Raw genomic sequence first — 23,990 nt, 5'->3', positions numbered from 1 at the left:
TAGAGAATTGCCTTTCTTATCCATGCTAGAATCAATTTTCTACAAGATTCTGCAAAGGATTGTTGGGAAGCAGAAGGATTCCAAAAAATGGACTGGAAGAATATGTCCAAAAATAAAGAAGAAACTTGAAAAGTTCACTGAGTGGAGCAAAGAGTGTGGTGTCAAACCTGCAGGTAACTACTTGTACTTGTTCAGTACACATGAACATGAAAAAACTTTTATTATATGTTCTGATTATTTATCCAAGAAAAGCTCTTGAAATCTCCACATATCTATTCAACAAAAGGTATTCCATTTCTCCGGATATTTATTCAACAATTTTTTTTGCATTTATTCATCAGCACATACAAACACATCAGCAAAACACTAACTAGCAAATGCTCTACTGTCTCTCCTCACACAAACACCTTCACTAGCAAAGGAGAAACTGCATACAGGACTACAATGGCTACTACTGACGGAAGCATGACCATCTCCCTCTTGTCTCTCCTTCTCATCTCCTCCCTGTGCATCCTCTAAAATTCATTCTTAGCTGCGTTGACTGCCTGCAACTTCGACTCCTTTTCTGTTATCTTCCTAACCAGCTTTGCATCTTCTTCTAAATCCCTGTAATTTCTTCTTCTGCCTTGCTTTTTCTGGTACTGGTACTACAATTCCTCCCCAACTGGAAGCTTATATTGCACCTACATTAACAAAAATAGATCAATTAGAAGAAAATAAGAACAAATGCACTCCAAATTTCAGTTAACCACCTGACAGTCGTGAAGGCAACTTCACCGGTGTTCCAGGATGTGCCTTGCTCGTCATCGGCGCCTTGCTCGCCGCCGTCGGCTTGGTCCAATAAACTTCAGAGGTAAGCTTCAATTCCTCGTTGTCGCTGCTTCAGCCGCCGCCGACGATGTAACCACCCAGTTCGGGTTCTCACCTAGCCGAGCTTCCAATGGAAGCCATCGCGCAGATACCTGCCGCCGACGTCATATCCGCTCACCCTCTAAGCCGTCGCCGTCGCCGTCCACTCATACTCCACCGCCGCCGTTCGATCGCGCTCCGTCGTCGCCGTCTGGCCTAGGTTAGGCTTGGGGATTGGGGAATCGATTTCGCTGTGTCCGTCGCTTGTCCTGTTATGTTCACTTATGAAACAAGGATCCCAATGTAATGTTCCAAAAGAGTAGGGGGATTTCGCAAGATTTCAGAGCCAAATGGGATTTTCCATCGCCACCGTGGCATCACACACGGCAGAACCCAATAGGCTGGGACTAATATGTTTCGGATTTACAAGTTCTTGCACTCCGGTTTCCCGTTTTGCAACTTAGTGTACTAATCTGCACATGAGGTGCAAGTTGTTGTACCCAGGACGTAATTAGCTCTTCTTCTGAAGGGTTCGTCAGAAAGATGAGCAGAGCCAGTTGTGCAGCAGCTATCTTGGCGCCGCAAGTTTAGCAGAGAAACACAGGCGGAAAGAACACATGTGGCCATTGAAAAAGATCTTTCATTAGACGTCCACGGCCCCACATTGATTCATGCATCTGCTACTCATCTCGCTTGGCCAGGGATAAGATGAGAAGAGCAGCATCAGGCCAGGCTAGGCCTACAGCTAGAGACGGCGTCTCGCCCACAGTCCCCAGCCACACGACCAGAGTCCGTCCACTCCATCCTCGCATCGCTTTTGGGTTTTCTGAAAACCAAACCATCGCGGTTCTGGTGAACACACTGAAAGTTCAGAACTTTGCATTTCCTACACAGAGACATCCGTGTTGGCCGATGTTGCGGCGGCACGCAAGCCTAGTAATGGTCGGTCGCCCAGGTAAGGACGTACACGGCACAGGTGCATACATGGAGGAAACAGAGTTGCCGCAAACTTGGGAGATCCGCAGCAGAACTAGCATGGCTCTTTCAGTGAAAGGCTTGTGTCGGGGACAGGTTGAATGGCTCATACTTCGATCTGCAACAGCTGAAGAAGAACCAGATCCTCCGAGCTTTCCACAGCGTCACGGAATAGGATGCCTCCTGGAGCCGGCAGATCGGTGGAGGATGAGCTGAGCTCCGCCCTGCGTGTGGTGGCCAGGTGACCACGCCATATATGTGGGGGTGTTTTTTCTCCAAGCGATCCACTGGAAGCAGATAACGAAATACAACGTCAAAGGCTCAACAACCAGCATCACAACAAAGTAAAAACAGCAGGGGGAGCCAGTCAAATGACCTGGGCCAAATTTGTCTTGGCGCTGCAAATTAAGGAAATCGATCCAGGGAGGATAACATATGGCGATTTTTTTAAAAATAATATAGTTTTTTCCTTTATTTCCAGAAATAATACCCGATTTGATATTTTTCCACAAATAATACACTGTCGGGAACTAGTACCCCGATTAAGATATATCGGGTAACACACCCCAAGTAGCAGCAAATCTGCGTCCACCCTATGTTGTCGGGCTTCTGCTTCCCGATTGCTTCTTATCGGGCTGTGAAATCTGAAATCGGGGCCAACTACCCCGAGTCAGCTACTTGCATGCAGCTGTTTACCGCTCCTGCCTGTGATGGCCTTTGGTTTGGCTGAAGTGATGTCAAAACACTATTTGCAGAAGTAATGTTGCAGCAAACATTGAGCCATCTTTGTATTCGCGCGATCGAAAAATGGCCCTGCACCTTGTTCCAACGGGACGACGTATAGTGATCGGTCCGTTCGCGAAGACGCAAAAGCGGCGCATATTTGTGTCTGGGATGCGTCGCGGCGGACGCTGCACGGACGCGCCAAGTGACCGCTCGCTTTTTCAACGGGCCCGCCTAGCAACGAGCCATAGGATAATATCAAGCGCATCGCTTCCGCGGCCGCCGCTTCAGCGGTTATCGCTTCCGCGTCTGCATCTGCGCCGCAACCTTCGTTATCAATGTCGCGGCTACCTCTTCTGCACGCGCACTGGCGCTGCGCTTCTGCGCCGCCATCAATGACATCGTATCCCACGCGTGCTCGGCCTTTAAAATTCGACCGACACCTCCACTCCCACGTCTCACCGCCGCGCGACACCGGATAACCACAGGCAAGAAGAAGCGCGACTCCGAGGCTTCCGGAAGCGACACCAAGAAGGCGGAGCGGACGAACAGGGTGCCGCTGCCCGTTGACGTGGCGCGGCTCATGCACTAGAGCTGGACGCCGTGCCACCGCTGGGGGACATTCACCTGCCTGGCGGCGGCTGGGCGGCTGGCGGCTCATCCACCTCCAGGTGCCTGTCCCGCTCGTGCCTCTGCGCAGGCGGAGGGACCCGCCGCCTGACCATCGCGCCGATCCCGCCTTCGCCGATCCCGCCTTCGCCGTCGACTCCAATAGCTGGCACACATGGCGCGAGACCGAGGACGATCCGAGGAGGCAGGCGGGCTTCCTCGGCGACCGGGACTTCCCGTTTGAGTGGCACCGCTGCCTCGTCGTAGAACACGCCAGCCGTCGGCGCCTCCGCAGGACGACGACTACGACGAGGACTGCGACGCACTGGCCTACCACAACGAGGAGGCCAAGGACGACAACGACGACTTCATCGCCTGCATTTTCTACGAATGGAAGGCGGCCATGGTAGAGGGCCGGAAGTTTAACTTCCCAGCGATGATGAACGACGACGAGATCAAGAGGCTCGGCGTCCTCGTCTCGGAGGTGGACCGACCAGTGCCGGCGGTGCTACCCCGGTACGCCACTAGCATCATGACGTCGGGCCTCACGGAGGAAGAGGCCCTACGATAGGCGCTCCAGAACTCGGTCCCGCAACCGCCGCCTCCGTCTCAACCTCCACCTCCGGCGTATAATCCTTGGGCGGCTCCACGTCCACCTCAACCACCGGCGTGGGCTGCTCCACCTCCACCTCCACAACCGGCGTGCCGTTGGGTAATTCGACCATTTAGGCCAACGCAAACGGACGCGCACAGATATTTTAGGCGTCTGAAATGCGTCACCCCGTTGGAGATGCCCTGATCTAGATCGTCGGTTTATAATCTGGTGGCCAAAAATACGTAAACTGTTTATTTGCTAACTTTCTCTCGCAGCAAGGAACTGAATCCAAAATAGCATGTACACGCTGTAGAGCTGCTGCATGGCAGCAATGGACTCGCTAAATTCAGAGTGAGCCATGCATGGCAGAGTGATGTGAGGCATGCATGGCAGGGACATGGCTAATCGGGTTAGGCCATCCCGACTAGCACCACTCGGTTAAGACTTTCCCGATAGGTTTGAGTCGTACAGATCGGCGCAGAGAATGAGCAGAATTCGGGGTAGCTTACCCCGACTACCTTCAATCGGGTTTGCTGTTCCCGATTTCTTCTAATCGGGATACGTGTCCTCAACAGTGTATTATTTGTGACAAAGTTTGAAACCGAATATTATTTCTAGAAATAATGAAAAAAAATGTATTATTAAAAAAAATCCGCAACATATGTGGCCATCGGCAAAGATCTTCCACTGCCCCCACATTGATCCATGCATCTGCTCATCTCGTGCTTGCTTCAAGAGAATAAAAGACCAGGTTCGGATGAGAACAACAGCAATACTAGGACAAGCCTTTTATTGAATTGAGGAGCCAGCTGTTTAACAAAAAAATCCAAACTGTCGGAAAGAGCTACACTCTATTATAACACACCCCTCACGTAAATGATGAACATGTGGGAAGACCGTAGCCATGAAAATAACTTAAACTTGATATCAATGATTGGGGTGGACATACGGGGTGATGCCCTAGGCAAGTTACCTAAAAGTCCGAATTCTTTGAAAAGGTTAAGCTATATATTGTAAGAGCATGTCTAGTAGAGCTCCTAAACCCTCAAACCTCTATAGCAGTTTTACAGGTTGGAAATAGCCATTTTTGTGCACTTTTACAGGTTGAAAAACAGGGGTAAAGAGTAGAACCCCTAAACCCCTAAAGAATGCAGTTTGAGGGTTCTAGTCTTTGGCTCAACCCCAACCTCTAAAACTGTCATATGCCATATCACAGTTTTCATCACATATCATCATTTCACATATCACAAATATCATCACATTTCACATAAAACAATAATCATTCTAGTTATTATTACAACACCAAATAGTACATTTGAGCACATAAAACAATAATCATTCAAATTGTTACAACAATGTTGGACCATACAACAATAATTGTTCGAATCAAATAGAACAAAGGTAAATCATGCGCCACGGCGCTGCCCATCCAACCGCCACCGGTGCTCGACTAGATCATCACGGAGACGACCATGAGTGGCTGCATCTTCAATCTCACGATGTGCTTGAAGAAAAGCTTCTACACGAGAAGGGTTTCTTTCCGGTTGCACACGTGTGCCAACATTGTCATAGAAACAAGGCAAGTTTAACCCCCTCTCATCTTCTAGGATCATGTTGTGTAGAATCACACAACACTTCATGATGTCCACCAAGGTTTTCTTGTCCCAAAACCGAGCCGGACTCCCGAACTATGGCAAACCTTGCTTGCAAGACACCAAAAGCTCTCTCTATATCCTTGCGGGCTGCCTCTTGTGCCCTTGTGAAATGAGCCTCTTTTCTCGGACAAGGGCACCCCATTTTTCTCCTTGATGGACTTCACAAGAGTTGCCCATTCGGGATAAATGCCATCGGTGAGATAGTATCACATTGAGTAGTCATTGCCATTGATCGTGTAGTTGCAAGTTGGAGCATCTCCAGTAAATTAATCTTTTAAACAAAGGAGATCTATTGAGCACATTTATATCATTGAGTGTTCCCGCAACCCAAAGAATGCATGCCAAATCCATGTGTCCTCCGATGCCACGGCCTCAAGCACAATGGTAGCATCACGGCTTTTACCGCAATACATTCCATGCCATGCCTTTGGGCAATTTTTCCATGTCCAATGCATGCAATCAAGGCTACCTAGCATCCCCGGCCATCCCCTTTTTTCATTGGTTTCCATCAATCTTTTTGTATCTTCCTCGTTTGGTGCTCGAAGGTATGTCTCACCATACCTTGACCGGGGCGGCGGCGGCTAGGAGCCGATGCGGAGGAGGCCGGGGCGCGGCGGGGCAGGCGGAGGAGGCCGGGACGCGGCGGCAGCGGAGGAGGCCGGACGCGGCGGCGGGAGGCGGCGAGGAGGGCCGAGCGGGAGGAGGTCGGGGCGGGAGGAGGGCGGGGCGGCAGGAGGGCCGAGCGGGAGGAGGGCGGGGCGGAGGAGGGCGGGCGCGCGGCGGGCAGGCGGAGGAGGGCCGAGCGGAGGAGGCCGGGACACGGCGGAGCGGAGGAGGCCGGGACGCGGCGGAGCGGAGGAGGCCGGGACGCGGCGGAGGCGGGGCGGAGGAGGCGTGGCGCGGCGGAGGCGGGGCGCGGCGGGGCCGGGAGGGCGGCGGCGGCGGGATCGGGGAGGAAGAGGGGAACGAGCCGAATGTTCCCTCCGCGCGTGTCCGAGACGACTACAGGTCGGGGACGGGTTGGATTGCCCAACCCTCGTTTCTACAGAGCCAAGAAGGGATTCCCGAGTCCGACCCGGGAAATTTTTACAGCTTTACGGTTTAGGGGCTCTAGTCTTTGCGATTTTTTCGTCAAAAACTGTAAAAAAAGCGGTTATTTTTACAGATTTAGGGGTTTAGGGGCTCTACTAGACATGCTCTAACACTTCTTTCAGACAGGGCCTTGATCCTTGTACTTGTACGCCGATGTTGCGGGCGCCTCCTGATACGTCCAATTTGCATCACTATTTTATATCATAATTTGCTGTTATCCATTGATATATTTCATATTGGGACACAATACTTATGTTATTTCATCTATTTTGCATGTTTCATGATTATTTGGAGATCGAGCACCGGAGCTACGATTCTGCTGGAAAAAGCATCGTCAGGATGCAATATTTCGGAAGATCAACTGTGGAAGGGAGTTTTACCAAAAATCCTATTTTTCCAGATGACGAAGGAAGCCAGAAGGGGGAGTCAGGTGGACCCATGGTGGGCCCACACCATAGGGTGGCGCGACCCATGGCCTGGCCGCGCCACCATGTGGTGTGGGGCCCCCTCGGCCTCTTTCGCCTCCTTTTCTTCGCGAAACCCTTCGTCCCGAAGACCTAAGCCACAGAGGAATCCTCACGAAGGGTTACAGCCGCCTCCGCGGGCGGAGAACACCGCGAGAGAAAAGAGCTCTCCCGGCGGGCAGGAATCCGCCGGGAAATTCCCTCCCGGAGGGGGAAATCGACGCCATCGTCACCGCCATCGAGCTGGACATCATCTCCATCACCATCATCATCATCTCCACCATCATCACCGCCATCTCCACCGCTGGACATCGTCACCGCTGTAGCAATTTGGGTTTGATCTTGATTGTTTGATAGGGGAAACTCTCCCGATACTGATCTCTACTTGTTATTGATGCTATTGAGTGAAACCATTGAACCAAGATTTATGTTCAGATTGTTATTCATCATCATATCACCTCTGATCATGTTCCATATGATGTCTCGTGAGTAGTTCGTTTAGTTCTTGAGGACATGGGTGAAGTCTAAATGTTAGTAGTGAACTATGGTTGAGTAATATTCAATGTTATGATATTTAAGTTGTGGTGTTATTCTTCTAGTGGTGTCGTGTGAACGTCGACTACACGACACTTCACCATTTATGGGCCTAGGGGAATGCATCTTGTACTCGTTTGCCAATTGCGGGGTTGCCGGAGTGACGTAAACCTAAACCCCCGTTGGTATATCGATGCGAGGAGGGATCGCAGGATCTCGGAGTTTAAGGTCGTGGTTAGATTTATCTTAATTACTTTCTTGTAGTTGCGGATGCTTGCAAGGGGTATAATCACAAGTATGTATTAGTCCTAGGAAGGGCGGTACATTAGCATAGGTTCACCCACACAACACTTATCAAAACAATGAAGATTAATCAACTGTATGTAGCGAAAGCACTAGACTAAATTCCCATGTGTCCTCGAGAATGTTTGGTCATTATAAGTAAACAAACCGGCTTGTTCTTTGTGCTAAAAAGGATTGGGCCACTCGCTGCAATTATTTCTCTCGCATTTTACTTACTCGTACTTTATTCATCTGTTACATCAAAACCCCCTGAATACTTGTCTGTGAGCATTTACAGTGAATCCTTCATCGAAACTGCCTGTCAACACCTTCTGCTCCTCGTTGAGATCGACATTCTTACTTATCGAAGATACTACGATACACCCCCTATACTTGTGGGTCATCACCTCCGCGCAAGCCTAGTAATGGTCGGTCGCCCTGGTAAGAGCGTACACGGCACAACGCGACATGGATGAAATCGAGTTGATGCTGGGATACATCAACCATATACAGAAAGCATTCAAGTGCATATGTGAAAATGGCGGTGTGCTTTACATTATGTTAAAACATGTGGTTGGATAGTTACCATGTAGTGGACTAGTGGTACCATAGCTAAGAGCATCTCTTCTAGCATGCCTAAATGCCTCCTAACATGCCTATTTGGGGATACTCGAAAACAGGTTCGCACCAACGTCCCTAAAAGGATGTCAATAGTGGGCGCGCCCAAAAACTCTGTCTTGACAACACCGTGTCGGACCTGACCCATATGGATTAGCTTGGGGGTGCTAGCAAACACAATCATGTACGATTCGCTCGGCGAGCCTGTCCTGCAAGCTGCACACACGGCCCCTAATTCATTTTTAGCCCCCAATCCACTTTCCCTCCCTTTCTCCCACCTTCACTCCTCTTCCCGCCTAGCCCATGCCGCAGTTCACTGTCACCACCCTACACCGTCGTCCACTGCCCCGCTTTTGAACTATTTGATTTTTCTTATGGCCGAAATGTGGGCATTGGCATGTATTAATTTGAACTATTTGATCACTTTAAATTTGTTTGAGAAAAATGCCATTTGGGCCGGCCTATTTGAGGTGCCGCTCTGGGAAGAGGCCCCAAATAGGGTGGTCTCTTGTGCCAGCACACCAAAAACGGCTTGTCCACCGTTGTTGCTAGATCTAGTTAGGGGAGGGGGTGGGCGATTCTCTAATCTAGGAGAAAACTCCAGATTGAACATTTTGGTGTCTCAAGAAGACGGAATTTCCCTTTCATGAAAAGCAACGTTGCAGTCGATTGCTAGACAAGTATGGTAATTTCCTCAATCCCGTTGGCTCAGTTTCTTGGAAATTCTCATAGGATAGGTTACAAGAAAAATGGAAGTTTTATTTTTCCAATTATAATACCTGCAGGCATATTAAGCCTAGTAACTGGTCGGTCGCCCTGGTAAGAGCGTACACGGCACAACACAGACATGGATGAAATCGAGTTGCTGCTAGGATACATCAACCATGTACACAAAGCATGCAAATCCATTTGCGAAAATGGTGGTGTGCTTTACATTTTGTTAAAACATGTGGTTGGATAGTTACCAGGGTAGTGGTACCATAGCTAAGAGCATCTCCTTTGCATCCCCAAATGCATAATATGCCTATTTGGGGCTACTCGAAAATAGGCTCGCACCACCGTCCCTAAAAAGATGCCAACAGTGGGTGCAGCCAAAAATTTGTCCGACAGCACTACGCCAGACCCGAACCATAGGGATCAGCCGGGGGGTGCCGGCAAGCACGGTCATGTAGGATTTGCTCGGCAAGCCCGTCCTGCAAGCTGCACACATGACCCCTAATTCTTTTTAGCTACCAATCCACTCTCCCACCCATAATTTCCCTCCCTTTCTCCCGCCTCGGCTCCTCTTCCCGCCCAACCCACGCCGTCGTTCACTGTTACCACCCCACACCCCCACCGCCCCGCTTTGAACTATTTGAAATTTTTGATGGCCGGAATGTGGGCCTTTGCATGTATTAATTTGAACTATTTGGTCACTTTAAATTTGTTTGAGAAAAATGCCATTTGGGCCGGCCTATTTGAGGTGCCGCTCTAGGAAGAGGCCCCAAAAAGGGCGGTCTCTTGTGCCAACCAGTGGCGGAGACAGGCCCCAGGCTACACCAGCCTTGGCCCTGTAGCAAAAATCGCACTGTAGCATTACTGTAGCGCACTGTAGTATGAAGATGGCCTGGGGCGTCGTCGCATCCTGGCTCCGCTACTGGTGCCAGCACCCCCAAAACGGCTTGTCCACTGATGTTGCTAGATGTAGTTAGGTGAGGGGGTGGGTGATTCTCTAATCCTGGATAAAACTCCAGATAACTCTAATATACTAGAAAATGATGAAATGAAACAGTCGACTCATACATAGACGGTCTAATGCTTTGGTGTCTCAAAAAGAGACGGGAATTTCTGTTTAGTGGAAGGCAATGTTGCAGTCGATAGCTAGACAAGTGTGGTAATTTTATCAATCCCGTTGGCTCAGTTTCTCGGAAATTCTCATAGGATAGGTTACAAGAAAAATGGAAGTTTTATTTTTCCAATTATAATACCTGCAGGCATATTAAGCCCGTGGGCCAAAACCAAGTTTGGGCCAGAAATGAAGCAGCCCAGGCTCGCTGACGCTGGGCGCGACGATCGATGCGCGTCGTCGTCAGTGCTGAGTATGGACGCAGTTTTTCCGATTAATCCAGTTTCCCTTCCCTCCAAATTCCCCACCCAAAAGCCCTAACCCCGCCATTCCACCGCCGCCGCGACGCGCCGCCCATGGCGCCCCCCCGCGCCGCCAAGCGGCCCAAGCTCGAGGGCTCCTCCTCCTCCTCCGCCCACGCCCAGCGGGGCGAGGACGACTACGTGCCGGGCAACATCGTCGAGATCGAGCTCGGCAACTTCATGACCTACGACCGCCTCGTCTGCCGCCCCGGCCCGCGCCTCAACCTCGTCGTCGGGCCCAACGGATCCGGCAAGAGCTCGCTCGTCTGCGCCATCGCGCTCGCCCTCGCCGCCGACCCCGCCATCCTCGGCAGGGCCTCCAGCGTCAGGGCCTTCGTCAAGCGCGGGGAGGACTCCGGACACGTCAAGCTCTCCCTCCGCGGCGACGCGCCTGGCCAGGACATCTGCATCACCCGCAAAATTGACACCAACAACAAGTCCGAGTGGCTCCTCGACGGTAACCCTCTTCTGCTCTGTTCCCCCCCACTATCATGTATTTTAATTCGGCAATGTGTGTATTTGTTGCTGAGCGAAACGGGGATTTGTTTCGTGCAGGTGCCAGCGTCCCCAAAAAGGACATCATAGATGTCATCAAGAAGTTCAACATCCAAATTAACAACTTAACTCAGGTCTGCATCTCAGCTTCTCTTTTCTCCACGGAAAGAAGCGACTGTACCTAACGATGATTGATGTTTCTGTTGCTAGTTCCTGCCGCAAGATCGGGTGTGCGAGTTTGCAAAGCTGACTCCCATCCAGCTGCTAGAAGAGACCGAGAAGGCCGTCGGCGATCCTAATTTACCTGTGCAGCATCGCCTGCTCATAGAAAGGAGCAAGGAGCTCAGGGTTCTCGAAGTGGTAAACGTCAAACTTCATTTCTGTTTTATCTTTGTTTAAGCAGCCGATACTTTCCTCGCTTCACTACATATCATCTCTTACGACGCTCTAAGCTACCTGAGTTTATATCGAATTTCAGACTGTAAAGCAAAAGGAGCAGACCTTGAACAACTTAAAAGCTCTCAACGCTGAGCAAGAAAAAGATGTCGAACGTGTCCGGCAGAGAGATACGCTTCTGAAAAAGGTCCGTTTTATTGTTTGGCTATAATTTTATCACCATATTGTTGCAATTATGTGTTGGTTGATTGATGCCATAGGCTGAGCTAATGAAGAAGAAGCTGCCATGGCTCAAGTACGACATGAAGAAGCTGGAATTCATGAAGGTGCAGGAGGAGGAGAAAACCTTCAAGATGACCATGGAAGCAGCAGCCAAAATCTGGCAAGATGCAAAAGCCCCCATCGAGTAAGTATCACTGTCAGAAGGATCTAGCTCAGTTATTAATTTTCTTCACTCGCAAATCACTCTCTACTTGTTTCTGGAAGTCCCTAGTATTGCATGGTTTGGTGTTTGTCCTGGTGTGCTTCTTTTGATACCCATATTTACATTGATCTGTCACTTTTGGACTAATAATATTATTTCAACACCTTTTGAATGGTATTCATTCTTAACTGGAAGTCAATTTCTGATTTGCCCCAGTGATATATAGCAAAATGCTATTTTTTTTTGCCATTGTTGCTGGTTCAATAAAAGTTTCTCCTACACAATATAACTTTGTTTGGCTGGCTGAGAATAGCGAAGGTTTGATTTCTAATGAATGCACATCTTCTTGCTCTTCTCTATTAATGTAGAGAGCTCAAGAAAGACAAAATGACTCATGCTTCAACTACCAAGAAGATAACCAACCAAATAAATCAAAACACAAACAAGCGTCGGGAAGTTACAGACGAGGAAGGGCAGCTGGTATGAACTCTTCATTTTTGCTGCTCAAACCAGCTCCTTACTGCAGTATTTTCTTTTGCTGATCCTTCAAACCTGTTGTGGTATCAGAGTGCACGATTGAAAACCACGTTTGATGACATAGAAGATCTGAAAAGGCAAGAAAGATCTCGGCAACAAAGGATCTCGAATGCTAGGGATGCTCTTGCTGCTGCTGAAAAGGAACTTCAGGATTTACAACCATACGAACCACCTAGAGCTGAAATGGTTAGTTTAGTCACTTTGTTTCCATGACTTTTTTGCTTTGTATTTTGTGCAGTTTTCTGTTTGCATCTGTAACCATCTTAGCCAGTTTATGTGCTTATATTAACACAATATTGATGAGTAATGATGTGTAAATCTGCGTCTAAATTTATCTTGTTGCACAGGCACAACTGACGGATAAAATTGCACAAACAACTTGTGGCATACACGAGCTGAAGCTCAGACGGAATGATAAGGAGCGTCAGTTAGCTCAGGAGAAAGACAGTCTGAGGAAGTGTTCTGATAGGTATCCAGCTTGTCAACTACCATCTATATACACTATTCGTGCCATGGGTACCTAAGACACATCTCCTACAGGTTGAAGCAAATGGAAAGTAAGAACAATAAGCTACTCCAAGCATTGGAAAGAACTGGTGCTGACAAAATCAGTGAAGCATACTACTGGGTGCAAGATAACAAAAATATGTTCAGGGCAGAAGTTTATGGGCCTGTTCTCCTTGAGGTTTGTTTCGTTGCATGCCCACCAACTTCTGTTTTCTTGGCATCCAAGTGGCTTATCATTATACTTTCTTCGACTGATCTCAGGTTAATGTTCAGAATAAGACTCACGCTGCTTACTTGGAAAACCACGTTCCCAATTACGTATGGAAGGTACTAATATTATGATAATTTTTCATGTGGGTACATTACTTACTGGTTTCCTTAGTTTTATCATTTCCACTGAATTTTCTCCTCCATTTTATAATATGTTTGGCTAGCATACCCTAGGAGGCATAAAACTGAAGTAATATTTGATGGAATTGGATCATGCCTGCTCAACAATGGTCCTGGTCCATCAAACATTGCTTAATTTTTTTTGCCTCCCAGGTAGGCATGCTGGGTGATATTATGAAATGGAGGTAGCATAAAGCAAGGAGCCTCTGATCGAACCGGTACAGGTCTACCAGTAGTTGCAGGTCTCTGCGGGTGTGCCATTGCAAATTGTGCCCATGTCCTGTGCATGATTAATGTGCAGAGTAGACTGATCGTCCAGTTATTGAAGATGATTAGTGTCTAATAGGCAGCTCCACTGTTTTCTAGATTAAGTTACGATGCTTACTATATCTATTTCTCTTTGTAAATTTTGTTTATTATATCTGTTGATTTCTATAAGACGACATTATATCCGCAAACAAATTAACTGCCATTTCGCCATGTGTGCCAGTCATTCATTACCCAGGATGCTTCCGACCGTGATCTCTTGGTTAGGCAACTGAAGCATTATGGTATTCCTGTTCTGAACTGTGTGAACAATAACTACAGGTGTGAGCCACTGAACATTACCCGGGAGGTTAGCACATATATACCAGTTAAATTCGCATTTTAGGACATCAATGTCTGTTTCATGAGCGCTGTTTTGTTTGAAATCTTGTCCCTTATTATAATGCGGGGATGCAAATTTAATGCTAGTTCTCTTTTCATGGTTGTTCAGACCTCTTTTTGAATTGTTTATGCACGAGCAGTTCACTTCACCCACACAAATCATCATGTCTCATCTTAGCTACACACTATAGTTATCTTCTTTGACTTCATCAACTCTGATCTTTCTTCATCTTTGTGCCAATCAAAACGCGCTCAGCAAAAATAAAACCAACGGAATAAATTTTGACTCTGTTACTTTTCCTTTTGACAGATGGAGCAACTTGGGATCAAATCACGACTTGATCAAGAATTTGAAGCTCCTCCTGCTGTAAAAAATGTTTTGATTACCCAGGCTTCTGTGGATCAATCGGTATAGCACTGCTTATATCCAGTTCATGAATCTGTACCAACTTGCACTGTTTATGACTTCGGAATTCTCTTCTTTTTCATGCCCATGAAGTATATAGGTACAGATCGAGCAGATGAAAGGGCAGATGAGGTGGTAAAGTTAGGTATTTCTGACCTTTGGACTCCACGTAACCATTATCGATGGTCCAGATCAAGATATGGCGGTCATGTGTCAGCAAATGTTGATTCAGTCTATCCGTCTCGTCTATTCATGTGTGGTATGTGTTACAATCTCCTCCTTGATAAGTTAGTGGATCATATGGTTCACCTATGCAGAATGCTTATCAGTTTATTCTTGTAGACTTGAATATTAGTGACATTGAAAGGCTTCGATCTGAAAACGATGCACTTAAGAAAAAAGTTGAAGGCATGGAGGAAGCCTTAAGAGAGCTCCAGAAAGACCAGAGAAAATTAGAAGATGAAGAGGCAGAATTCCGCAAGGAAAAGGTTTCATATATTTTAATGCTAATTATATTCAAGTAAAGCTCACCTGTTTCTGATAATGCTTATATTTTGACCGTCATATTTCCAGGAGACTATTACTGACAAGGTGAGGTTCCATAAGAAGAGGAGAGAAGAAATACAAAGGCGTGTAGGTATGTCACTTTTTCTCTGCTCTTTTACATATAGCTTGCATAATATGTTGCTCTTCTCTCTAGATATTAAAAGAAGAACTCTGGAGGACATATCTCAAGAGGAGGATGTGGAATCCAGCACAAGAAAGCTTACTGATCAGCTAGCTAAGTTAAACGATCAACGATTTCGAGCTGTGATAAAACTCAAGGCTAGTACTTAAGCTAACCACCAATATTTCGTTCATCTTGATCATCATCATGGCTACATGTTCTTACTGCATATTGATTTTCATTCTCTTAGAGTTTACTTGTTGAAGCTGTTGCTCTCAAATGGAGTTCTGCAGAAAAGAACATGGCTTTTATTGAGCTTGATACAAAGGTATGCTCCTTGAGAAAGCAGTCACATCTGCAAATGAGGTTCTTAGAATGGATGCGCCAAAAAATCCTTGTCTTTCCCATCATATGGCATAGTACCTACTACCTAGTACTAGTAGGTCAATACCCATCAGTTGCACTGTTAGAAACTTTGCAATTACACCCAATTAATCATCACTATTGTAGAATGTTTCTGTAAGATAATGATTTCATGCAAGTAGTTTGGTGCAATTTTCACAAATGCACATGTTTATGAACAATGCACAAACCAGAAAAAAAACTGACACACCAAAGTGGTGAGCTCATTCAACTATAAGTGCTTATTTTTAGTGTAGTTCCATGTCTTGAAACATTTCACTGCATTAATTATCTGGCTTGGTATTATCACTAGAAAATTATAGTTTTTGATATCCAACCTTTTGTGTGTTTTTTTACCATCATTTGCATCTCATAGATATGGGAGATGGAAAAGGATGTGAAGAAATTTGAAAAGGATGCTGTACAGGCTGCCAAAGGATATGAAAACTGTGAGTTGGTGCTACCAATTGCATTGATGTTTTTAACAAGTATGTATTGAAAATATTATTTGTTGGTAGGCGATTAAGCCATTCTTTATTATGTACCCCCTTTTGCATCGAGATTTTGCCATGATATGCTTTGGATGTACAATTTTCGGGGACAGATTATATGTCACACACACCATGCGATCTATGCTATATATCCAAAAAAAATTGTAAGGCAGTGGCACAGAATGCCAGCAAAGTATTTTTATTTACTTTTCGATTTTTATGAGGCACTGCACACTAATATGTTGTTGCTGCACTGGTTGATGATCCATATATTGATTCTACTGTCATCACTATATATAGTTTGTATGATCATGTGCTGCAATCATACTTTCTACAAAAAGGGAGAATTGGCGGGGAATGTTGAAGATTGTTTTGTGTGGCCTCACATGACAACGTCGTGGGTCCAGCCCGCTGGCAGGAAGCTTGACCTAGAACACCAAAGTTAAATATGAAGACTTCATTATCTATCTGTATCTGGTCAATTAGTTAAAGATACAAATTTCTTTGAGAATATTTGTGCTTTTCTCTCCAAGTTCGCTGGGTTCCCTTGTTAAATAAGACGCCTATATAAGCCAGGCCTTTAGTAAAGATTAGTCGAAGCATAGGCAGTTCCTTCGTCAACTTTACTACTCCCTCTGTCCATAAATAGATGTCTTAGATTTGTCTAAATATGGATGTATCTAGACACTAAATAATGTCTACATACATCCAGATTTATACAAATCTAAGACGTCTATGTATGGACAGAGGTAGTACTTTGCATTATCTATTACCATGCCGGGTTGCTGCCTGAAGTGTTGGCCTGAGATCAAAGTTCACCACAGCTATAATCTCGGAAAGTCGGGTACTAACAGAAAGATACTGGATAACTTGTTCTCCCAAACCAAAATATTGTAATTTGCAAGCTAGTCCTTGAAATCCAGCAGTATATGAGCTACGAAATAATGCTGGAATATCTCACTCGGAGCTCCACTTAAGTTATACGTGCTTGCATTTGTTGAATAGCTGTTAAAAATAGAAATATTAGATGCCGTGGGGATTCTTGATAGTTTGAACAGATCTATCTAATGATAGTATTAATAAATAAGTAGCAGCAGTCTTTCATCTTGTATAGAATCTCTCTTTTATATATTGTGTGTGACATTTTGAGTATATGTTGGCCTTGAAGCAGTCAATATTTTATTTCGATACTTGTATTACAATTTTACAAATGGTCAGCTGCGTCTGAGGTTTGCTTGACTAAATTTTCTTTTTCAAATAGATCTCAGTTGAATAATTGATATTCGTCGACATTGATTGACGAATAGTTTAGCATATGGCATCTTATTCATTTTTTTTTTGTATTTTCTCATCAGGTAAAAGAATCACTCAAGAGCATCGACAGGTACTGCTTAAGGCAAAACAGCATGCCGAGTCAATATCTGTGATCACCGAAGACCTTGCAAAAGAGTTTGAGAAGGTATATCGTGAATTAATTTTAACAAACTTAGAATTTATATAGGATTTGAATATTTTGTAGTAGTAAAAGTTCAACAAATTTAAACTTGTTCAGATGGATAAATTTTACAAATGGAACATCTGGCTACATAAAAGAACAAAATTAGAATATCTATTTTTTCTTCTAGCTCCATTTTCTAACACAACTATGGTTACTAGTGTGCTAGAAGGTATAATTTTGTTGACGCAAAAGGTAGAAATCTCCCTACCTCATATTAGAAGCATCAAAATATTAAAGGGTGTCATAACAAGGTTAGAAAGTACAATGGAAACACCAAGTGTGAACATGCTCCAAGACACTGTCACTGGAGTGTATATTTGTACACCAAGTCCAAGTGTGAACATGCTCCAAGACTGCAATCACTGGATTGCATATTTGTCAGTTATTTGACTTTTCTTTTTTGTGCTTCCTGATAAAATGTTCAGAGCTCTCTTGAAATCTTATTTTTATTTATATCCAAGTTTCAATCACAATACTCTAATGGCCCAGCAGCCTCTTAGTTCTAACTCTGATCACTGGGAGTGCTAATCTTTTCTTTTAATGAAAGACAATTCATTTGATAGTTCCTTAGGATGCTTCCACTCTACCAATCTTCATTTTTGTGTACTTGTCAAGAGTTATCATGGCCATATAAATATATAATATTCTCTACTGTATTTTTGTTCAAACTTCTGCATTAGTTATTGCTGCTTTCTTCATTTCTTTTCTAGCCCATCTCGTTTTTCTGTTTATTCTTTGAATATGCAATGCCCTAGGTGATGCCGTTTTCTTAGACCAAATAATTAACTTGTTGTCTTGGCCGCATATACATATGAAATTAATACCCGTTTTTTGATGGTTTCGTCGCCTTTCTTATCGCAGATGCCTAGTACAGTAGAAGAACTGGAAGGTGCAATACAGGATACTGAAGCTGAAGCAAATTCTATGCTGTTTCTTAACCAAAATGTGTTGCAGGAGTATCAAAACAGGCAGCGCGAGGTACAACAACTTCACCAGTTAGCTTTGCTTGCATCTCATAGTTGGTTGCTCAGTATCTATATGTCTCGTCTGGAATATTAAGTTCTCAGCAGGTTTTTGGAAAACTAGAATGACTGGTCAGTCTGCGCAAAACGTTTAGCAGGGGTATTTAGTTTTCATCATTTCGAATAATCGTTCGCAAAGTTGCCTCTCCACAACATTTCACTAGCCTTCCAATGGAAGTATCAACACATGTTTCTTGAACCTTGCTCCGAAACATAACTGAGGGAATCAATGGTGGGGTTATGACAGGGCAACGCTCAAGAAAGTGCTGGGAAGTGTATGCTTAAGCGTATAACTGAGCACATCGGTGGCCAAACGCTTCGATTTGGGCCTGAGCGGCCCATTACGCGGTTAGGGTTAGGAATCCCCAATCAGCCACTTCTAGTCTCGACCTGAGACATAACAGAGAGTCGGCTCCATTGAAACTCTCCTGCGCGTGGGCACGTGAAGCTCCTCCTGTGCCGCCCTCCACCTCTTCCTCCAGGCCGCCAAGACAGCGACCCCTTCCTCCAGCAGCTTGTTCCCCTTGTCTTCTTTCTGTCTAGATCGACCTACTCCGCTACTCACCGCTGGCTGCCGCGCATCAGGTGTTCCCTTCCTCCACACAGTTCGTGCGCGTGTCGCAAACTTGCAGTACGTGCTGTTATGTGTGTTTGCTGGTGCTACTACTGCTTAAGCTTGCAGAAATTACAAAAGATCATGCTCATGATTGTGCGTCTGTATGCAGTTCATCTGAGCAGAGCCTCATTGCTTGCTTAGCGCTTTTTTGAACCTTGTGACAGGGGCATTAGAACCTGTGGAGGTTGCTTAGGCTTGAGTGATGTCCCCTTAAGCAAACACTTTTGGTTGTACGCAGAATGTGTCACTATTCGAGTGCAGGCAAAAAAAAAAGAACTCCCTACAGAATCTACATATTTGTCAGCTGCTATTCTGATGCTAACAAAGTACATTAGATAAAGGGAGACTGGAACCTGGAACCGTTTCAGAAGACCAAGTTGGAGCTGATAGATTCACGGCAAAGAATATCTCTTCATGAGCCAAATTATACTTTGAGCTACTCACATCAGTCTGCTACTTCTATATGGATTCTTGCTGACAAAGACATTGCTTATTTCACTTGTGTAGATAGAATCAATATCAACAAAACTTGAAGATGATAAAGTAGAATGTGAGAGATGCTGCTCTGAAATAGAAACTACAAAGGTTTGGACATTTCATCTGATGACCTATTTACCATCATTTTTCAACCTTATGCAATTTTGTCACTCCTGACTTGGCTTTGCTGTTTTTCTAGGGTAAATGGCTGCCAACTCTCCGGTCGCTTGTTTTAAAAATAAATGACACCTTTAGTCGCAACTTCCAAGAAATGGCTGTAGCTGGAGAAGTTTCACTTGGTATGTATGCTGGATCTGTTTTATTTGTACACTTTTGTATAATATACCAATTGATGTTCTGAAATTTCCTGGCAGATGAGCATGGTCTCGATTTTAGTCAATATGGCATTCTTATAAAAGTAAAGTTCAGGTGAGCTTCTTTTCCAATTGGGTGCCCTGTTTTATCATTTCTTGAAATTGGGCAAGTAATAACTGGCACCACTGCACTTTGCTAAAAGTAGTACTGTTTCCTGATGCCTGATGGCAACCGTACTGGTTAGTGCATCCCTAGCTAACATAAACCTGGAAGTGGGACGGGGTTTCCAAGCTAAATCCTACCAAATGATGATTGGTTGCACTTTTTATTGTGAGGAGTCATAGCTTGACTTTGATTCTACTCTAGAATGTGTTTAAGCACAATCCCCTGATAAGTGATCTTCAATTTTATCCATTAAGTAAAATGGTGTAATTGACAAAGTATCAGACAGTAAAATGGTTTACGCACAATCCCCTGATGTTCATTTGTTTTGACCAATTCTACTTTCTTGCATTTCCATCTCACTATTCATTTTTTATATAACCGTGTTCATCAGTCAGGAACAACCATCAGAACAGCTTCCATTTGCTCTGTTTTTTTTTCTGGATTTTTCCTGTGCCAGAGTTCTAGCAATGTCCATTGTTAGTAGTTTTCAGAGTTCTCTTTCAGTACAATGTGTTTCCTAACACTAGAGGTCTCAGTAATTCATTCATGGGAGCTTAAGTTTGTGCCTGCTATCCCATGGCACCAGCGCACCCATTTTGTGTCCCATTGGGCCATTGATGTAGGCAGTAGAATAGATACAATCCAGTGAAGCACAAAAAAGTAATCTGTACGTGTACAATGAAGAAAATTTTCATCTTACATATTGTTTGATCTTAGGTAATTCATATGCTCATGGCTGAAAGATAGCTTATTCTTTTAACAGTCTATTTTTTTTTCATGCTTGCTTTCATCTCTCTAGTTCCTATTCTCAGAAGCTTTAGCCAAGTCGATCATGGTCCTTATATTGAGATGCGCACTTCCATCGTGAGCTAGTGATCTGTTACTGTTAACTTCCACTTTGTCCAGCATATAAGCAATACTCATATATCTAGTGTTCTTTCAGAGAAGAATTTCCCTGCATGGTTTTGTAAAATTTTCTGTTTATTACTCATTCCCTTGTTGTCTATCTGTATTTTTTTACTTTCATGTAGTTCAAGGGCTTGTACAATGTTCTGTTGTACCTTATTCTGAGGCATAATTTTCTTTCTTGTGAAATAATTTGTGAGTATTATTTTCCGCAGGCAAACTGGTCAGTTGCAGGTGCTAAGTGCTCATCACCAGTCTGGAGGGGTATGCATACAAGTTTTCAGATGTATTGTGTTTGCTTTTCTTTTTATGCATGTTTATAATTACTATTATTTTCTGTCATTTATAGGAGCGGTCAGTTTCTACCATCCTGTATCTTGTATCGCTTCAAGATCTTACCAACTGCCCATTTCGGGTGGTTGATGAGATAAATCAAGGCAAGGCGATTCCTGTGCATCTTGTGTTCTTTTGAACAGTATTAGTCAATATATCACACAGATCTGATGCAGTAGCTTCCCCTGAAAACTGCAGGAATGGATCCTGTAAATGAGAGGAAAATGTTCCAGCAGCTTGTCAGAGCCGCGAGCCAACTGAACACACCACAGTTAGTTTCTCAGCCTGCAACAATTTATTTCACTTGGATCTTCTGGTTTGCCCTCGCTCGCTAACCCCTGCCATCTGTTTGTGAATGTGGCTGTAGGTGCTTCCTGCTGACGCCTAAGTTACTGCCTGATCTGGTATACAGCGAGGCGTGCAGCATATTGAACATCATGAATGGTCCGTGGATTGAGAAGCCAGCCCTAGGTAACATGTCTCACTTTTTTTAGTCGATGGATAATTGACTTGTTCATATCAGTTTAGAAGCTGATATACTATGACCGCAGCTTGGAGTGCGGGAGATTGCTGGAGAAAGGTGATGAGCGTGGAGGCTGGGAACTGACTGACCTGACCACACTGCTTTTGGGTGGTTAATCTAAGAATCCATTAATGTAAATATATCTAGGTTCGAGTAGGAGTGGTTGCTTTGGCTTCATTATCCACAGCAGAAGCAAATCAGAGACCTTTGTTAAGTTGGTAGTAACCCAGTCTATTTATCAGCAGCTGGTCTAGTCCTGATTGAATAGCTAAGCTAAGGGGCGACGATGATGTAAATTAGGACATAATAACTATCCTTTTGGCCATATTAAATGAACAACTTGTACAGGCTAAGTTTAACTTCAGTCTTGTTATAAAATGGGCTAGCATTAGATTGCATGGGATTGGGTAGGAGGCTAGGAGCCAAGCCAAGTGGTGCGTGCCATTTTTTCTTGCTTTTCTGACTGGCATTCATACATGGTTTCTCGCTTGTCTGACTGGCATTCATACATGGAACTGCACTATGGTGCCGCGTGGGGGGCTTCCATACGGCGGCTAACTGATCTAGCATGCGATGACATCAGTGACATTCTTTTCATCCTTAAAATGAAAGGTTTCGTCTCTCTAGCATGTGATGACAACAACTCGATTTCTGTATGTCATTCCGTTACAACTTAGAGCTGCATGCTACTACTTTTTGTGAAAAGATATAATCTTCCACTCCCTCCGGTCTGATTTAGTTGTGAGAGAGTGCACATGTAGTAGATCAGTACGTACTGACGCACGTGTCGATTAAACACATACAGAGTTAGTAGCTGTTAACACTGAATATGTTACTTTCTAGTAGTCCATAACATTCCAATGCTTAAAACACACATCTATAAAAATATGATTTTTTTGTTTTTAATTCACCAACCGTACTATGAATGAAGGTGGATGGCTAATTGTATTAATGATTCAGAAGATAAATTATTTTAACTACTCCCTCCGTCTTAGTTTACTAGTCTTTTCCTTATCTCTAGGTCGTCAATTTGACCTATATAATTTAAATTATATAATGCAAAAATTATATCATTAGAAAATAGAATATTTAAATTTTCTAATGATATGATTTTTATAATATATAATTAATGCTAATTTGATTAAATTTACAACCTAATGGTACACGCACGCCTAATACACTATGAGAGGGAGTATATAAGAAGAATTTCCCAATTAAAGCTAGCAATGCCGAGCTCGAGAGCACGAAGCACCGGGTCGCATGCATTGACAGCCCTCTCCTCGCGGATCATGTCTCCCGCCAGCACCATCCACCAATAGCTAGCTCGGATGACACCAATAGCTAGCTCGGATGACGCCCAACTTTGGCCATTGTATCTCCTACTCCCTCCGTCCACAAATAAATCTACATGTGAGTATTTCAAGATAAATTGTGAAGTGGAGAGCTAAGTGTATGTAGAAAATAAAGAGAACATGTGTCAATATTATTAGGCTTGATTTCCATGCGATAAGAGAGAAACAATTAAAGTGTATTAAAAAGATAGGAGTACACTCTTTTGTGAACAAAGTTTAGAGCTAGATATCCACTTATTAAGGACGGAGGGAGTATATATTGAGGTCAACATAGTCCTCCTAGCCCCGCGTGGCCGCCTATTGCGTCCGGTCCGTAAACATCCCCTACCTCTCTGACCTCAACACCCCACATCCCCATCGTTTGCATCTGGCTAACTGTCCCGATCTTGTTGTCCACCGAAGGCTCCATGACATGCGCGACGGCCTCCTCCTCGTGCCTGAGTCACACTGCGTGGTACACCACAACGCTAGGCTCGCCTCTGAAGTGGTGTCCTTCCGCCGCGCAGAAGAGGAGCTTGCCTCACGGGACCTATGCGACAACTGTGCTTGAAGGATCAAATTGAGCGCTATTATCTATTTTTTTCTTCTTTTCTGTAAATTGTGTGTAACATTGTCATTTATACATCTATTGAAATGTTGTTTGCATGCCATATATCCCGAGAACACACCCATGCAGCAATCCTAGTCTGGAAACACGACTTCAATGGATCAACGCGTTCAGGGTGCTTATTCCAGGGACTGGGAGTTGAGGGTTTGATTCCGACTAGTGCTATAACTTGAAGGTTTAGATTTTCACTTGAGTTGTTGTGGAGAGGACGGTGGAATGACTGATACTTTCATTTCAACAGCTGAAGAAGAACCAAGATCCCTTGAGCTTTTCACAGCGTCACCGAATTG

General features: G+C 44.7%; 1 protein-coding gene and 1 long non-coding RNA gene across 2 annotated transcripts; one reads left to right on the top strand and one right to left on the bottom strand.

The window, feature by feature from the left end:
* Nucleotides 1-275: 275 nt before the first annotated feature.
* Nucleotides 276-1,137, bottom strand: LOC124697997. Its single transcript, XR_007000860.1, has 2 exons — nucleotides 753-1,137; nucleotides 276-683 (listed from the first exon to the last, which is right to left on the bottom strand). It is a non-coding gene; the product is annotated as an uncharacterized LOC124697997 (long non-coding RNA).
* A 9,440-nt stretch (nucleotides 1,138-10,577) lies between these two features.
* On the top strand, nucleotides 10,578-22,105 carry LOC124702170 (structural maintenance of chromosomes protein 5). The gene is made up of 28 exons (XM_047234291.1): nucleotides 10,578-10,980; nucleotides 11,079-11,152; nucleotides 11,229-11,378; nucleotides 11,497-11,601; nucleotides 11,675-11,820; nucleotides 12,207-12,318; nucleotides 12,406-12,561; nucleotides 12,723-12,844; nucleotides 12,916-13,060; nucleotides 13,144-13,209; nucleotides 13,763-13,888; nucleotides 14,231-14,329; nucleotides 14,420-14,585; nucleotides 14,669-14,814; nucleotides 14,900-14,963; nucleotides 15,027-15,151; nucleotides 15,244-15,321; nucleotides 15,772-15,844; nucleotides 17,242-17,345; nucleotides 18,246-18,362; nucleotides 19,530-19,607; nucleotides 19,699-19,798; nucleotides 19,874-19,928; nucleotides 21,101-21,149; nucleotides 21,235-21,322; nucleotides 21,417-21,489; nucleotides 21,586-21,689; nucleotides 21,770-22,105. The coding sequence occupies exons 1-28, from the start codon at nucleotides 10,578-10,580 to the stop codon at nucleotides 21,823-21,825; spliced, it is 3,180 nt and encodes a 1,059-aa protein (XP_047090247.1). The 3' UTR covers nucleotides 21,826-22,105.
* Nucleotides 22,106-23,990: the final 1,885 nt, after the last annotated feature.

This window comes from Lolium rigidum, chromosome 3 (assembly GCF_022539505.1).
Source record: "Lolium rigidum isolate FL_2022 chromosome 3, APGP_CSIRO_Lrig_0.1, whole genome shotgun sequence".
In the NCBI taxonomy this organism is placed as follows: domain Eukaryota; kingdom Viridiplantae; phylum Streptophyta; class Magnoliopsida; order Poales; family Poaceae; genus Lolium; species Lolium rigidum.
Note: the sequence above shows the minus strand (reverse complement) of the source record. Positions and strands in the feature narration are given on the sequence as shown.